Source organism: Pseudophryne corroboree, chromosome 9 (genome assembly GCF_028390025.1).
Source record: "Pseudophryne corroboree isolate aPseCor3 chromosome 9, aPseCor3.hap2, whole genome shotgun sequence".
Lineage (NCBI taxonomy): Eukaryota > Metazoa > Chordata > Amphibia > Anura > Myobatrachidae > Pseudophryne > Pseudophryne corroboree.
Window position 1 is genome coordinate 236,423,088 of NC_086452.1, and position 19,323 is coordinate 236,442,410.

General features: G+C 36.6%; 1 protein-coding gene and 1 pseudogene across 1 annotated transcript in view; one reads left to right on the plus strand and one right to left on the minus strand.

Annotated features, from left to right (window-relative positions):
• Nucleotides 1-19,323, minus strand: part of LOC134957936 (complement factor H-related protein 4-like) — a 717,700-nt gene that overhangs the window by 470,218 nt on the left and 228,159 nt on the right. Inside the window, exon 7 of the mRNA XM_063940187.1 lies at nucleotides 600-779. Coding sequence (XP_063796257.1) covers nucleotides 600-779 — 180 coding nt within the window. The remainder of the gene's footprint in view (nucleotides 1-599; nucleotides 780-19,323) is intronic.
• On the plus strand, nucleotides 12,459-12,577 carry LOC134964074 (5S ribosomal RNA; annotated as a pseudogene).

Consider the following 19,323-nt stretch of genomic DNA (forward strand, 5'->3'; position numbering starts at 1 on the left):
ATTGACACAGCGATGCCTCTTAGTGAAGCCAGTGATAGAGAGTAGACTGCCTGTGAATGAGCTAGTGTTGTGCAACTTGTGTACCACTGCTACTGAAGGCAATACATTATAGTTATATGCATTATAGTTACTATAAATAGGGATAAAATGCAACGGCTGACATCAGCATCAGTCAGAAATTTTAGTCAAATCATCATGCATAGGAGACCACAAATAGGTTGAACTCGATGGACAATTGTCTTTTTTCAACCTCAGATACTATGTTACTATGTAATATACCCACCCATTCAAAGTCATGCAATGATCAGTACTTTTTGTCCACATAACTTTAGTTAAGTGGATAGTCGGTACAATGGCATTTTTTAGTCAAAGAATAACTTTTTGTTAAATGCACAAGTACATGTGAGGCCTTGCTGTTCTGGTAAATTGGAATTAAGATGGAATCTGGTAACATGTACACATGACCTCAGCTAACTGTCTAAAATCAGATGTATTGATGGAAGATGTTGGATGTACTGTAGATCTAATGCCAACATAGACATCATGGCTTTAGTGATTGCTGTGCAATAATAAGCATAATAGTTTGTAAATATACTTACTAATACAAGATGAAGGTGGATACCAGCCATTTGCTGTGCATACACGTGGTTTATTTGGTTCATACTGAATTTTATAATATTCATCACAATTCAGAGTAATTGTATCTCCCTCTCTGTAAACAGCCTTCTCTTCCACCAAATGTCCATGTGCTACATATTGGTAAGGGTCACAGGTGATTTCTAGAGGAAAATATCATAAGAACTGTAATAGAACTCTGCCCTCTTAAATATATAGTATAGTTAATAAAAAATGCTTTAATATTTTTTCAAACCTGGATCATTCAGTAACATAATAAAGAACTGAATTACTTTTTTTTTACTTTTTACTTTCATTGGACATAAGTAACAGTTTTCATGTTATAATGATACTATGAAAGAAGAGTACAAAGTACAAGGTCCACTTTTATGTTCAAAACATTACCAAGGAGTGGCAGGGGAGTGGGAAGGGTTTGAATAGGTTAAGGGGTCACATGTCCTGATTCATAGCTGGACTCTGACGGTGGGAGGACTGCACATAATATGTCTCATTCTGCTCATGTGCAGTACAGATCCTTTGAAATCACTTGCAGTTCCCCTTAAGCAACAGCATGATTAACAAGCTGGGGCCGTTTGGATGCCAGGCAGGGGGCGTCATAGCCCGTTTTACAGAATGGGGGTGTTGCTCCTGTTTCGTAGGTGTGTCGAGGCCAGGGTCGGTGTCTTCCATCACCCATACTAATGGTTGTAATTGTGATCCAATGCTGTATCTTTAGATGTAGCTTTTCGATCTGTGATGCAAGCAGAAGACTTCCCACAGAGAACTATGTGCAATATTAAAAAATGAGACTGTACTTGTAAAAAAATAAACCATACTGTGCGAGTTAAAAGGGTGTGGGGTAACACTAACCTTTCACTATCCCCCAAAAAATGTTCAAGTTTCACCCCACTTGCACAGATAGTTTGCTGTCCCAGAGCATTTGAAGAAGTTGTGTATTTCCTGTGCATTGTAAAAGCAACATATTAACCTAAAAAAAATTATTAAATTGAATAAAATGGCCAATGAAACTTTCTGTATGCGCTAAATGAGGCATACAGTGCAGGTTATATGTCTTGTGCATGTAAATTTGAGTGGCACAAAAGATTTAGTGGTGGTCATGAGAGTGTGAAAGACAATGAACATCCTAGAAGGCATTGCACATCAAAAACAAATGAAAATGTGTAACAAATTTAGAAAATCATTTGAAATGACATCACTCAGTATTGGAATGAAACTGTTAGACAAGTTTTGCATCAAGAACTTAACAAAGACAAAAGTTTGTGCTAAGATGGTTCCAAGACTTCTCACTGCCAAGTAGAAAGAAAATCAAAAGCAAATCTGTACAGGCATTATGGGACAAATTCAAACAGAGTTGCATTTTTTTAGATACAGTTATTACCTGTGATGAAACATGGATCTTCCAGTATGATAGTGAGACAAAACACCAGTCCATACATTGGAAAACAGCATCATCACCAAGAATGAAGAAAGCACGTCAAAACAAATCCAATAGTTAATAGTTTTAACTGATGTCAAGGGTGTTATTTTGGAAGACTGGCTACTAGAAGGCACAACACTGCAGGGCCGTACTAGGTGTGTGTGGACGGGGCACCAAACATAGCGCTACAGGGTAGGGGGCGCTGTTGGTGACACTTGTCAATTATATGTTTTAATTACTTTCACTTGCAGTTTCCCCCCTTTTTGAAGCCCAGTATCTGCTGACCACCCCTTTCTCCTACCCTGATCCCTCCTGTCGCTAATGCCTATACAACATTTATCAACTCAACTTTAGATTACTTTGCTATTCAGTCACACTGTCATTTATTACATTTTAAAATGCTGACATTTTCTTGCAGCGGTCTATAAATGTGTGTGTATTTTATACATACACACACACACACACACACACACACACACACACACACACATATATATATATCCAAAAAACTGAATCAGAGGGTGCTAAGTTGCTTTCTAATAGACCAGCAATCCATACAGATAATCAACATTTTTTTAATTAAAATATGCTCAGTTCAACACTGATAGATCAGCAAACACATTTTCACATACATATAGTCTTAAACATAATTATATTTCAGCATATAATAACAGTGGGGTATTGCTCTTCACAACCCTGACGCGTTTCGTCATAAAAGGACTTCTTCAAACGGGTGATCTGTATAGTTAAATATGGAATTGTATCATTCATGCTGTGAACGGGTCCATTTGCAAATGAATATCGCAAAATAGAGTGCTACACTCCTGTGCAGTGATGTGACTAGCTCCCAAAGTATGAAAGATACTCCTTTTAGGATGAAAAGCTTCAGGGTTGTGAAGAGCAATACCCCGCTTTGACTATCAGCTGACATATTATTATGTTCAAGACTATAAGTATGTGAAAAAAGGGTTTGCTGATCTATCAGTGTTGAACTGAGCATATTTAAATAAAAAAAATTTTTTTATTGAGGTATACTGATTATCTGTATGGATTGCAGGTCTATTAGAAAGCAACTAAGCACCCTCTGATTCATTTGGTGGTGATATGCGGTTTGAATCCTCACTAACAGGAGAATTGCTTTTGAGGTGCTGCTGTTCTAATAGAGAACCATAAGGACAAATCTGGGTTTATTTTTATATATATATATATATATATATATATATATATATAAATGACAAGTAGATACAGAGTGCGCTAATATACCAACTGGTGGAGAATTGATCAATTCCAGATTCAAGGGCAGGACTTCTCTTGAGTTCTTATCCCCTTAGGGAATTCCTGATTGGGGCCTATAGAGAAACCCTCTCACCAAAGAAATCACCCGACAAAAAATTCACAGTTTAGTTACAGGAATTCTTTATGTAAAATGATCTTTAATCCATAGTCATAAGATTGACATAATGTAAAACATGATAAAATAACATAACAATTATTTTGACACACACCAAAATGCTTTACATGTTACAAGATAACCCCCCTCACCTTAACGGTGTGAGCTCTCGGAGGAATAATCAAAGCAAAGAGATAGTGTACAATAATTGATAAAACCTACGCGTTTCATCCGTTCGGACTTCTTCAGGGGTAAAATATGTCTGGGTGAAAAAATATGAAAACATGGCTTAGGGAAATGAAAAAATGAGTAAATACCAATCAAAAGAAAAGTATGATATAGTATTAATACCTACCTAAGATTGTAATATGAAAAATTCCATAAGGAATACTTTGTAATGCAAACGTAATTTACTGGAATCCAATGTATTGCATATGAATCTAATTAGAAAAATACTATATGAGACACTTTGTTTGTAAAGAGCCATATCTAAAAAGTTGGAATTATAGTAATTGGTACTAACCCAAAAGCCTTAAGATATGATAAATCCCACTTGGAATATTTGTAATATAAGCGTGATCTGTTGGAATTCAATATGTCTCACAGGGATTTTAGGATCTGGTGGGAAATATTATAATACATGCTTTATTTATGTAAAGCCTAATGTTTATATATATATATATATATATATATATATATATATAGTAACTAATACTAACCCGAGAAATTAATACAATTCGCATTTGAGACAATAAGGATATTGATTAACTGAAACTCTGGGAAATAAACTGGACAGTTCGCCACCTATAATAGAAAAAAATGCCTCTTAGTTGTAGGGCATATATATAAAGAAACAAAAAGGAATTGGGCTTAACCATACCATTTAAAATAGAAATAGAAGATCCATAATGGCTGACAACGACCAGGATCAAAGGATTAAAACCGAAAAAAATTGGGTTTGAAACCTCTTCCTGACTGTAATAAAGGAACACTTGCGTAAGGTTTATCAATATATTATAACAATGATACATATGCAACAACAAGATGTGTACATACCACGGCTTAATTAGACTGAATAGTATACAGGACCAGTGGTATATGATGACAATCCAGTGAGAAACACCTTAAATAATAAAAATGACACTTAGCAATTACATCTTATTGACACTCTTGAGAACGCCTGAAGCATGAGGTTGTGCTTCCTGTTTGCGTTCCAACTGCCGCGAGTGGAACGCATGCGTCATGCGGAGACAATGAGCGCATGCGCGCTTCTTTCAGTGGAGCTTCTGGGACATGTGGCGTACGGAGCGTTTAATAAATGCACTCACCTCCTCATTCCATCCAATCGCGCACCGCCGGAGGAGTGAATATATTATGTTGCTAGGCACCTACTAGGCTCAACGTAAACAATTAAGTGAAGGGAAATCATTGATTGATTGTAACATATTAACATACATGTGCCCATTAGGGGAGTGATTTTAATAAGTTGCTAAGCAACTGGCTATAATATGTTACTAAGTGACACATAAAGGTGCTAGATTTTTATCTGGAAAAAATAAAAAAAGAAGAAATCCTTAATTATTTTATTAATAATAATACACATATATGCTGATTTTAATACAGCACATATATTGAGACCATCTTGTGATGTAGGTAAAGAATTCTAAATAAGGTCTAATTACCAAAGCCTTTACTCACTATAGTCTTTTTACTAATATAAAGTGTTTAAGTGTTTAAAAATATTAATGTGCACAATCAATGGGGCTTATACTCTAAATTACAAGAATGTGCCTAAGTTACTAATAATGTGTGCATATAAGAACTCCAAGGTTCGTAGTATGTGTGCCAAACAGCAATAGGGTAATACCCCAGTTGTCACATGAACAGTACATCCTAAAAATACCTACTTCTAATAATGAATTAATCATATGTGAAAGTGATATTTAGAAAACAAACCTTTATAAGGATCTTTACAGAAATATTCAATCTCACCCATAGTTTCACAAATAAAAGAAAAGACAATAAAGAGAAACTCACATTGACATGAACAAAAGTATATTTTGAAATAAAAATCAATTTTATTATGAATTTATAACATTAAAGAAAAGAAACAATTTCAATATTCTCGTTCAAACCTCTCGGTGACAAAGTATCTAAGGTGAAAATCCAGAAGGATTCTCTCCTTGAAAGTGCTAATTCTCTGTCCACTCCCCTATAATTGGGTTTGATGTGTTCAACTATTGTAAATGTAAGGTCTTTTATTTCTGAATTATGGCACTCCGCGAAGTGTCTTGGTAAACTGTGGGTTTTGATCTTATTTTTTATATTTCGTAGATGTTCCTGTATACACAACTTGATGATCCTTTTTGATTTCCCAATATATGAAAGTTTACACTCACAGGTGATTCGGTAAATTACAAAATTCGAATTACAGTTTACATTGTCCTTTAATCGGTATGAGTAACCATTATCTAAAGTACACACAAAGGGAGTTTTCTCTAAATGCTTACAGCAAATGCACTTATTACACGGGCGGCAACCCGTTTGAGAGTGCAAAAAGGACTCCATCTTGGTGATGTCTTTATTTTCAAGTTTTGGCTTCAGTTTACTGGGGGCTAGTATACTTTTAAGGTTACTGGCTTTTTTTAAAATTATCTGAGGTTTTTTTGGTAAATTGGCGCCTAAAGGCCAAAAAGTCCTCAACAGTGACAGTACCAAATCATGTGAAGAAATTTCCTTTATCTTAGATAGCATCAAATACATCTTACAGCACAATTTTTTTCTGTTCGAAGAGGTATTTTACCTCCAACAGGAAGGGATGGCAATGGGGACAAAAGTTGCCCCATCATATGCCAACTTACTGATGGGGGAGTGGGAGGAGTCACTTGTCTACAAATCTAAGTTCCATGTGAAACATAAGATTCTACCATCATTATATATTTTTGTATGGAATGGCGAACAGGCAGATGTAGAACTCATTTTAGAGGACATCCATAAGAACACCTTTAATTTAAGATTTACTTATAAATTTCATGACACCACAATTGACTGCCTTGATTTAAAGTTAGAAACTACCAAGTTGGCTAAAATCAAAACTTCCACCTTTTTTAAGGAAGTAGACGCAAACAGCTTTATACCTTCCAAGAGCTGCCATCATCCTACCTGGTTAAACAGTGTCCCTTATGCACAGTTCCTGCGCTTATGCAGAAACTGTAGTAATGCTGATGATTTTCATTCACAAGCAGTAATTTTAAAGGAGCAGTTTGTATCTAGAGGATACAACATATCTAAGATTGATGCAGCAATTATAAAAGCCTCACCTAAAGATAGAGAAGATCTGAATACAATTTCCAGACCCAAAAGGGAATTTGGAAGTAGAACGTTCATGACACAGTTCAATAGGTAAAATGTGAAAATAAAAAGAACTATTAAACGACATTGGAACATTTTACTCAAGGACCCAGTGTTAGGCCCCAATTTACGAAAAAAACCTCAAATATTTTTTAAAAAAGCCAGTAACCTTAAAAGTATACTAGCCCCCAGTAAACTGAAGCCAAAACTTGAAAATAAAGACATCACCAAGGTGGAGACCTTTTTGCACTCTCGAACGGGTTGCCGCCCGTGTAATAAGTGCATTTGCTGTAAGCATTTAGAGAAAACTCCCTTTGTGTGTACTTTAGATAATGGTTACTCATACCGATTAAAGGACAATGTAAACTGTAATTCGAATTTTGTAATTTACCGAATCATCTGTGGGTGTAAACTTTCATATATTGGGAAAACAAAAAGGATCATCAAGTTGCGTATACAGGAACATCTACGAAATATTAAAAATAAGATCAAAACCCACAGTTTACCAAGACACTTCGCGGAGTGCCTTAATTCAGAAATAAAAGACCTTACATTTACAATAGTTGAACACATCAAACCCAATTATAGGGGAGTGGACAGAGAATTAGCACTTTCAAGGAGAGAATCCTTCTGGATTTTCACCTTAGATACTTTGTCACTGAGAGGTTTGAACGAGTATATTGATATTGTTTCTTTTCTTTAATATTATAAATTCATAATAAAATTGATTTTTATTTCAAAATATACTTTTGTTCATGTCAATGTGTGTTTCTCTTTATTGTCCTTTCTTTTATTTGTGAAACTATGGGTGAGATTGAATATTTCTGTAAAGATCCTTATAAAGGTTTGTTTTCTAAATATCACTTTCACATATGATTAATTCATTATTAGAAATAGGTATTTTTAGGATGTACTGTTCATGTGACAACTGGGGTATTACCCTATTGCTGTTTGGCACATATACTACGAACCTTGGAGTTCTTATATGCACACATTATTAGTAACTAAGGCACATTCTTGTAATTTAGAGTATAAGCCCAATTGATTGTGCACATTAATATTTTTAAACACTTAAACACTTTATATTAGTAAAAAGACTATAGTGAGTAAAGGCTTTGGTAATCAGACCTTATTTAGAGTTATTTACCTACATCACAAGATGGTCTCAATATACGTGCTGTATTAAAATCAGCATATATGCATATTATTATTATTATTATTAGTACAATAATTAAGGGTTTCTTCTTCTTTTTTTCTGTTTTCCAGATAAAAATCCAGCACTGTTATGTGTCCCTTAGTAACATATTAAAGCCAGTTGCTTAGCAACTTTTTATATTCACTCCCCTAATGGGCACATGTACGTTAATACGTTACAATCAATCAATGGTTTCCCTTCACTTAATTGTTTACGTTGAGCCTAGTAGGTGCCTAGCAACATAATATATTCATTCCTCCGGTGGTGCGCGATTGGATGGAATGAGGAGGTGCGTGCATTCATTACACGCTCCGTAAGCCACATGTCCCAGAAGCTCCACTGAAAGAAGCGCGCATGCGCACATTGACTCTGCATGATGCGTGCGTTCCACTCGCGGCAGTTGGAACGCAAACAGAAAGCACGACCTCGTGCTTCAGGCGTTCTGAAGCGATAATTGGTACTAACAGTCACACTAAGCCAGTTTATATCTACACTTATATTAAAAGACAGCGCTAAGTTACCATTAGACTATAATCACAAGTACACACTAAGGGAAGAGTAACATGGGAAACTATATAATTATGCAGTGCATGTATCTTTTTACTTGTAAACTTCACTGCTATTAATAGGTAGTCCTTTTTGGTTAAGCACCGAATAGAGTCACTACATTTATTTATAAAATAGAATGCATTTATTCTAATGAGAACAGGAAGTGATGTATTTCCCTGGGATACATAAAAGGGGCTACCTGGGATCCCAGGCATTATCTCCCTTCCTGGATGCTGCAAACATACACTCAGTCGGTGTGCTGAATTAATACTATATTCAAGTAAGTTTCTCTGCATGTTTGTTCAATCTCACTTATGGTTACTATTGATATTATTGTCCTCCTTGGTCATATGGATAATTACTGATAAATATGCTAATTGGTCTTTTTGAACACTAATTAAATGTGTAGCTTTATGAGCTGTGAATAAGGTATTTATTGTCAGAGGGGAACATCGTTACCATCTATTTATGTTGTAATTAAAATTAGGATTATCATGTAACTCTATGAGCTGTGAATGAATTATGATAGAATTATGAAATCACAGAAGGATTATTGTCCATATTTATATGCTATGTTTTTTATATTTATTGTCAATAACATGTAATTGCTAAGGGTCATTTTTATTATTTAAGGTGTTAATCACTGGATTGTCATCATATACCACTGGTCCTGTATGCTATTCAGTCTAATTAAGCCGTGGTATGTACACATCTTGTTGTTGGATATGTATCATTGTTATAATATATTGATAAACCTTACACAAGTGTTCCTTTATTACAGTCAGGAAGAGGTTTCAGACCCTATTTTTTCGGTTTTAATCTTTTGATCCTGGTCGTTGTCAGCCATTATGGATCTACTTTTTCCTTAAATGGTATGGTTAAGTCCAATTCCTTTTTTGTTTCTTTATATGTATATGTGTATATATATATATATATATATATATATATATATATATGCCCTACAACTAAGAGGCATTTTTTCCTATTATAGGTGGCGAACTGTTCAGTTTATTTCCCATAGTGTCAGTTAATCAATATCCTTATTGTCTCAAATGCGAATTGTATTCATTTCTCGGGTTAGTATTAGTTACATTTTTTATTTTTATATATATATATATATATATATATATATATATAAGAAATGGGGGGATAGGGGTACCAGCGACAAGTGTGGCTAATAACACTGTTTTTATATGCTTTAAAAATGCCAAAAGATGTTATAAAATTATAAAAGTAAGATTTATTATATACGAGAGTAAAAACAGTTTCAAAAAATTATTTTAAAATACAAGAAATTTTTTTTCACAGGCCTGAACTGACCACCCACTGTTCTCAAGTTAAGTTTGAATTCCTATCCTTTTATTTCTCGGTAGTTTTATATGAGAAAAATATTTTCTTGTATTTTAAAATCATTTTTTGAAGCTGTTTTTATTCTCGTATATATTAAAAACTTACTTTTATAATTTTATAACATCTTTTGGCATTTTTAAAGCATATAAAAACAGTGTTTTTAGCCACACTTGTCTCCGGTACCCCTATCCCCCCATTTCTTACACATTTTAACAATACTATACCAGTGTTGTAATTTTTTGGTTGGGCTGACACCCTTTTACAAGGTTACGTGGGCTTTTAGCTTTTTATCGAAATTTTGTAATTTATTTATACAGTTTTACTGAGATTTACACCTAACAAGTGGCGCTGTACTTTCTTTTTGCACATATATATATATATATATATAAGCCAACATCAAAATACTACCCCTTGGAGTCAAAAGGGAACAACGTTAGTGTCTTCTATGAACTTGTAAAGAAAGACCTTTGTGATAGTGATATCAAACCAGTGAAGGAGAAGAATCTAAGTAACCAAGAAAGTGAAGCGTTGAAGAAATTACAGAAAAACACGGATATAGTTTTAAAACCGGCTGACAAAGGGGGGGGGGGGTTAGTGATCATGGACCGAGTTAAATACATCACGGAAGCAGAAAGATTGCTGGGAGACGAGAAGTCCTACACCCCATTGCAAAATGATCCGAAGGATGGATACATAGAGGAGCTAAGAACACTACTCATTAAAGGGCTCCGCACGGAATTGATCACCAAAGATGAATATCAGTACTTAATGAAGAATGACCCCGTTACCCCCATATTTTATTTCCTCCCGAAAATCCACAAGTCTCTCTCCAATCCACCAGGACGCCCAATAGTGGCAGGCATTGACTCATTAACGTCCAATTTATCAGAGTACGTGGATATCTTTTTAAATAAATATGTGAAGGATCTACCTTCCTACCTTAAAGATACCACTATGGTACTCAACCTCATGAAAGATCAAAAATGGACAGACAGTTACCTTTGGGTTACCATCAATGTGCAATCATTGTACACATGCATCGAACACATGAAAGGTATCACAGCATGCAGACATTTTTTGAACAACGACCCATCTTTAACAACTCAACACAAAGATTTTATATGTGACATTATGAAATTCATTTTAAGTCACAACTATTTCAAGTTTTTAGACTGTTTTTACTTACAACGCTGTGGGACAGCTATGGGTACCATTTTCGCCCCAAGCTTCGCGAACCTCTTCATGGGACAGTGGGAGAACACCTATATCTATGGTCCTCATTGCTTTAAAGAGAATTTAATTTTTTATAGAAGATACATTGATGACATTTTAATCATATGGGACGGCACACTGGACACTTTTAATCAATTTTACTCATATATAAGTGACAACAATATGAACCTTTCCTTTACCTCCAACACCAATTAAAAATCCATTGAATTCCTGGACTTAGTACTAACAGGATCAGAAGGTACCGTCAGAACCAAAAATTACATCAAAGAAGTAGATCGGAACAGCTACCTTCATTTTAAGAGTAATCACCTCAGAAAATGGAAAAGCAACATTCCTTATTCACAGTTTCATAGACTAAGAAGAAATTGCAGTGATCTGAAAGAGTGTGAAGAACAGTTGGAGACATACAAGGAAAGATTCAAGCAAAAAGAGTACCCGTCAGACATTTTAGAAAAAGCCATCATCAAAACAAAGAATCTCAAGCGGGAAGATCTGCTTGTCTACAAAACAAAGGACACCAAGAAAGAATCCACAGCCTTTGTAACCACATATAACCGTCACGAGGACCTGATAAGGAAATCTTTTAAAACACACTGGGGAATCCTGTTGTTGGACCCAGTACTAAGAGAGATACTCCCGCCACGCCCAGAAATAATATACAAGAAAACAAAAAACCTGAAGGACTTACTAGCACCAAGCATGTTGAAAACCAAAACAGAAAACACTATGATGATACCCAGATGTGTAGGATCCTACAAGTGTGGTCGTTGTAACGTTTGCAAATTCCTACATCCCAATCGGAGAAGCTTTAGCGATATGGGAAACCAGAAGGAATACAAAATCAAAGATTTTATCAACTGTAATAACTCATCTGTGATTTATTTACTGGAATGCACATGTGGAAAAAAGTATGTGGGAAAGACGAAGAGACAACTTAAACTCAGGATACTAGAACACGTTCGCAATATTAAGAATAAAGTTGACAGCCATACCATTTCAAGGCACTTCACGGAGAAACACAACTCGAATCCAGAAGAACTGACCTTCAAGGCAATAGAACTGGTTAAACTTGGAGAAAGAGGAGGAGATTTGGCAATCAAGCTATCACAACGAGAGATGTTCTGGATTTTCCAGTTAAAAACCATGCATCCACTTGGCCTGAACGAGAACTATGAAATCGCTCCATTTTTGTAAAGGTGTCGTTGAACAAAATTCTCCTCTGCACTCCTCACTATATCACATGTATATATATATATATATATATATAGCACCTTAATGTTAAAAATTAAATGAAATATACAACATCTAGTGTGGGCATTTTTTGTTGCGTACGAAAGAAATACAGTCAAACCACACTGGAAAGGCCCAATCTCAACCGAACTTGGAAGCGAAGCAGTGTTGGGCCTGACTAGTACCAAAAGGGGCGACCCATTGGGAATATTAGGTACTGTACTGAAAGTAAAGAGCAACTGTTTAAATGTCCAATCACGATGGATGTTTATAGAACACCTGACCACATCCTAATAGACACACACTAAACCCTTTTAAGCACAATAAGATCTAGGTATATTTTAGTAAGCACTAAGTTAGTAGCACCGCACGCAATAGGCCACACAATTAAGGCAATCACTAGATCACCAATATTCTGGCACCAGCAACGAAATGGCAGAAAAAACACTTTGTAAATATCACGCTATAAATTTCATTAATTATCACTATTACTATAATGTATATTCACATTAAATGGTTTGAATGATTTCAGACCACTAGGTCACCTCTTCTTCCTCATCCCTATATCTTTTCTATCTGTAATCCTATACAAAAAGTTTTTTCTTATGTGTGCACTAGCACATAAATATAAATATAAATATAAATATATATATATATATATATATATATATAATTGCATTTTGACTATATATGTATATACATGATTAGTCCGTCCCTTGACTAAAATCAGAATATAACATATAATATATATTATACGGCCCGTTATGCATATGCCGATAAATAACAAATATAAAATCTTCATGAATCTAATGTCCGCTCTGCAAGTGTAAAACTCTATAGTATGCAAATTCTCTAAACATATCTTTATTTATATTTTATTGGGGACCGCGTCCGGACAATGCATGTTTTAAAGAAAGAAAAACTTCAAGAGAACATGGAGAATGTCTCCATGACAACAAAGCAAAGCCGAACATCAAGGTCACGTGAGGCGTTCCACCTGTGCGTTCCATTACATGACGATTCCGGGACCTAGAGATCACGTGCCAGAAGTAACCAATAGGACATACACAGCCGAATACTTGAGGACATCGTCATGCCGCAATACAAGCGCTACCGGAAGCGGGGAACGACAACAAGTTGGCGCGCATGCGCACACGAACTACACAGACAACGGAAATGTGGCGGAAGTACCGCGCCGGTCCGGGATTATTTGCCCTGATACTCAAAACACATTTTTTACTAACATACATGATCTACGTTATGCTGTACCTAGTAACGGCGGCTATCAGTAAAAACTATGACCATGCCACAATAAGTAAAAATAGTCTAATGAATATGTATGAACCTAGACAGGATATGATGTCATCAATTAACTCCCAATTAGGGGGGTATATCTAGGAGCTCAATCTTACCTTGTCACTTACCCCATGAAGAAGTCTTGGAGACGAAACGCGTTGGCCCTTCACACAGAGACCTCCTGCTATATCAGTTAAGACCATATGCTATTTATTCCACTTTTTAAATGAGCTTATTTGCACAGGCTATTTTTTGCACTCCAAACTGAGGATTTTACATATATACAATCCCTTTTTTAAGAACTATTTTAGAACTATATTTTATGTTAAGCACTCTATTTTTTTTCATTTTTTCATATGTTAATTTTTACAGAAAATTGTCTCTCATCTGCATTGCATTTTAAATTCATTCCTAATGTTGTGAAATAAATTGATATTTTATCTTTACTTTTATAATTCTTATAAATCTTGTTAATACACTTGGCAACATAAAAACACCACAGGTCGCTCATACCCCTATCCGGTATCTCTCTCTATATATATATATATATATATATATATATATATATATATATATTTACATAAATAAAGCATGTATTATAATAATTCCCACCAGATCCTAAAATCCCCGTGAGACATATTGAATTCCAACAGATCTCGCTTATATTACAAATATTCCGAGTGGGATTTATCATATTTTAAAACTTTTGGGTTAGTACCAATTACTATAATTCCAACTTTTTAGATATGGCTCTTTGCAAAAAAAGTGTCTAATATAGTATTTTTCTAATTAGATTCATATGCAATACATTGGATTCCAGTAGATTACATTCGCATTACAAAGTATTCCTTATGGAATATTTCATATTACAATTTTAGGTAGGTACTAATACTATATCATACTTTTCTTTTGATTGGTATTTACTCACTTTTTTAATTTCCCTAAGCCATGTTTTCATATTTTTTCACCCAGACATATTTTACCCCTGAAGAAGTCCGAACGGATAAAACACGTAGGGTTTATCAATTATTGTACACTATCCCTTTGCTTTGATTATTCCTCCGAGAGCTCACACCGTTAAGGTGAGGGGGATTATCTTGCAACATGTAAAGCATTTTGGTGTGTGTCAAAATAATTGTAATGTTATTTTATAATGTTTTACATTATGTCAATCTTATGACTATGGATTAAAGATCATTTTACATAAAGAATTCCTGTAACTAAACTGTGAATTTTTTGTTGGGTGATTTCTTTGGTGAGAGGGATTCTCTATAGGCTCCAATCAGGAATTCCCTAAGGGGATAAGAACTCAAGAGAAGTCCCGCCCTTGAATCTGGAATTAATCAATTCTCAACCAGTTGGTATATTAGCGCACTCTGTATCTACTTGTCATTTGTTTCTATTTCCAAGATCCTACCGACAGGGAATCTTTCAGTAGTGCTGCTGAACTTCAGCGCAGGAAGGGTATTTTCGTTGTTTGTTTTATATATATATATATAAAAGAGGGAAGGGGCATCATAGCATGAGTTTTCTCTAGTATCAATCTTGACATGCCCCTTCCCCATGGGGGGGTGGGGGGGGGCGCCAATTCTTTCTCTAGCACAGGGCACCATGAAGTCTAGTTATGGCTCTGTGACAGTGAATCAATGGTTTCATAATTCATCCAGGACATTGTACGACCCCACACAGCTCTTTCTGTGAAGCTGTTTATGGCTGAGAAACAGATTGCAATGCAATCTCCATATCTCCATTCTTGCCAGACCTAGCACTTTTTTATTTTCCCTAAAGTCAAATCTGTACTCAAGGGAACCTGTTTTGCATCAGTTACTGAGGTAAATAAGAAAATAATGGAGCTACTGAGACAGCTGACAGATATAGAGCTACAACACAACTGTGACCAATGGAAAATAAGAATGCTGTGGTGTGTGGATGCAGAAGGGGAGTTCACAAAAGTGGAATTAATTTAAAATGTGTTTTATATAATTAAACATACATTATAGTATAAGACTCATTAGTTCATTGCCACACCTCGTAAACAGGGTATTTCACAAAGCAAGTGCACACATTGCTGCCCTGCCGGGTTCTCTCTCACCTCTCCTGCTCTATGATGGCATGGCTGCATGTCTCTGCCGGTGGCTATGGGCCACTGTCCATCCTTCCCCTCAGTGGCCATGGTGATCGTCATCCCATGTAGAGCCGATGCTGGGTGCCACCATCTTAGACCTTGGGGTAAGGCAGGAAGCTGCATAAGCAGTGAGTATCCAATCATCTGAGACCCAGGGGTATAAAGATCTTTCAGAGGCACTTCCTGATAGTAAATACTTTGTTGTCTGAAACCTCTGCTGAGAATCTCTCTAGCTAGCATTCTGCCTATTGACTCCAGTGCAGTTGTCATCTGAAGCACTCATTGACTCCCACTAGTAGTCCTGCAATAGCTGGTACCGATCCCAGTGTTCCTGCAATAGCTGGTACTGCTACATCCCAGTGTTCATGCAATAGCTGGTACTGCAACATCCCAGTGTTCCTGAAATAGCTGGTACAGCAACATCCCATTGTTCCTGCAATAGCTGGTACTGCAACATCCCAGCAATCCTGATATAGCTGGTATTATCTCTATAGTGTCTCTGTTTTATGTTTGTGCCTCTCTCTCTTGTTATTATGTAACTTCAACTATTAGTCACCTCTATTCTCTTTAGTATCAATAATTGGATACTAAATAAGTTCAGAGAGAGCTACAGTACATGTATCAAATTATATACATTGTTTTCCCAGAGTATTAGTATTTTTGTACCATAACACGGTGGAGTATCAGTTCAATATCAGTTAATAGATTGATTCACAGATAATCAATGGTGCTCTAAATATTAGTGTAAATAGTTATAGATAATATTACTCATTTATTAATGAGTTTGAGTATGGATGATAGCTTATAGAGGAGTGCCTCATTTATTCATGAAAATGAAGCGTAGGACTCATAATAGGCAAACTGTTGGTTAAATATTTTTTAAGGACCACCTGGCTGCTCAGAATAATTTACATTTTTTAATACAAGGAGTGGACATGGGAGAAAAATGTGTACAGTAGTGCTTAAAAGTTTGTGAAACCTTCAGAATTTTCTATAGTTCTGCTGATATATGGTTTAAAACTATCTCAGATTTTCACAAAAGTCTGTAAAGTAGATAAAGAGAACCAAATAAAAAATGTGGACAAAAAAATTAGACATGGCCATTTTTTATTGAGAAAAATGTTCCAATATCACATATCTGAGTGTCAAAAGTATGTGAACCTTTGCTTCCAGTAGCTGATATTACTCCCTTGTGCAGTAATAACTACATGGAAACATTTCCAGTAGTTGTTGATTAGTCCTGAACATCGGCTTAGAGGAATTTTACCCCATTCCTCCATGCAAAACAGCGTCAAATCTGTTATGCTAGTGGATTTCCTCGTATGAACTATTTGCTTCTGGTCCTTCCACAACATTTCGATTGGATTAAGGTCAGGACTTTATTCTTATTTAACCATTCTTTAGTCAAATGACTTGTGACGTGCTTTGGGCCATTGTCTTGCTGCAAAACCCACATTCTCTTGAGATGTAGCTTATGGACAGATATTCTGATATTTTCCTTTAAAATAATAATAATAATAATAATAATAATAATAATAATTCAGAATTCATTGTCCATCAATGATGGCAAGTCATCCTGGACCAGATGCAGCAAAACAGGTTCAAACCATGATACCACCACCTCACCATGTTTCACAGATGGTATGAGGTTTTTATGCAGGAATGAAGTGTCCTCCTTTCTCCAACATAAAGCTTCTCATTTAAACTAAAAAGCTCTATTTTGTACTCATCTGCCCATTAAATATTGTTCCAATAGCCTTCTGGCTTGTCCAGGTGTTCTTTTGCAAACTGCAAAGGGGCAGCAATGTTGTTTTTGGAGAGCAGCGGTTTTCTCTTTGCAATCCTGCCATGCACACCATTGGTTAGTGTCCTCCTGATGGTGGACTCATGAACATTAACAATAGCCGATGTGAGAAAAGGCCTTCAGCTGGTCAGAGGTTACCTTGGGTTCCTTTGTGACCTTGCAAACTATTAGACACCTCGCTATTGACGTGATCTTTGTTGGTGGACCACTCCTGGGGAGGGTAATAATGGTCTGGAATTTCCTCCATTTCTACACAATAGGTCTGAATGTCTGACTGTTGATTGGTGGAGTCCAAGCTCTTTAGAGATGATTCTGAAACCTTTTCCAGCCTGATGAGCAGCAACACCAATTTTTCTGAAGTCCTAATAAATCTCTTTTGTTCATGGGATGATACTGTTGTGAACATCAGAAATTGATAGTTCCCTGTTCTTTTAAACAGAGTACTCCAATCCTGATCAGTGCTGCAAGTATGGAGGTACGGGGCGGTACGGCGTACAGGCAAGAAATTCCCAGCCGGTACGCCATACCGCCGGGCCATCCACCATACCTGCATCCTGCTGGCTGCTATTGGAGGGGAGGAGAGCGCAGCACCTCTCCTGCCCCTCAAAGCTCTATGATGTCTGGTCTCCGGAGGATGCAACGACGAGGTGAATCTCAATAAGGCACCGGTTCGCTAGCCAATCAGAGCTCATGGGCCGTCAGCTGTGGCTCCTGATTGGCTGCTGGTCTGCGAGCTCTGTTTGACTAATGAGCCGGTGCCTCATTTGAGATACCTGCCACTGGAGACCGGACTTCACAAGCACTGAGGGGTAGGAGAGGTGCGCGCTGCACTCTCCTCCCCTCACACAGCAGCAACAGAAGCAGCGGTAAGCAGGGGGAGGCACTCTGGGGCAATGTATATCTGGCACTGTGGGGGCATTTGTGTATCTGGCACTGTGGGGCAATGTATATCTGACACTGCGGGGGCATTTATGTATCTGGCACTGTGGGGCAATGTATATCTGTCACTGTGGGGGCATTTGTGTATCTGGTACTGTGGGGCAATGGGTATCTGGCACTGTGGGGCAATGTGTATCTGGCACTGTGGAGGCATTTGTGTATCAGGCACTGTGGGGGCATTTGTGTATCTGGCACTCTGGGGCAATGTATATCTGACACTGGGGCAATGTGTATCTGACACTGGGGCATATGTGTATCTGGCACTGTGGGGCAATGTGTATCTGGCACTGTGGGGGCATTTGTGTACCTGGCACTGTGGGGGCATTTGTGTATCTGGCACAGTGGGAGCATTTGGTCACACCCATTTTATGGCGCGCACACACAGTAACATTAAGACATTTTTTATTACTTGTACCACTGCTCCTGATTGTCATCTGATAGATTGAAAATACCTGACTCTAATTTCACCTTCAAAATATATGTTAAGGCTAAAGGTTCACAAACGTTTGCGACTCACAGATATGTGATATTGGTTCATTTTCCTCAATAAAAACATGAGCATGTCATTTGATTTGGTTCTCTTTATCTATTTTTAGGGCTTGTGTGAAAATCTGAGGTAGTTTTAGGCCAGATTTCAGCAGAAATACATAAAATTTAGAAAGGTTCACAGACTTTCAAGCACCACGGTACTTAATTTTTCATATTTTTAAGGATAGCAAAGAAAGGTTCAAAGTTTTGGGTATTGGATTTGTTTGTGGAGTAAGTCACAGGGGGAGATCTACCAAAGGTCATATGGTGTAGCTATCAC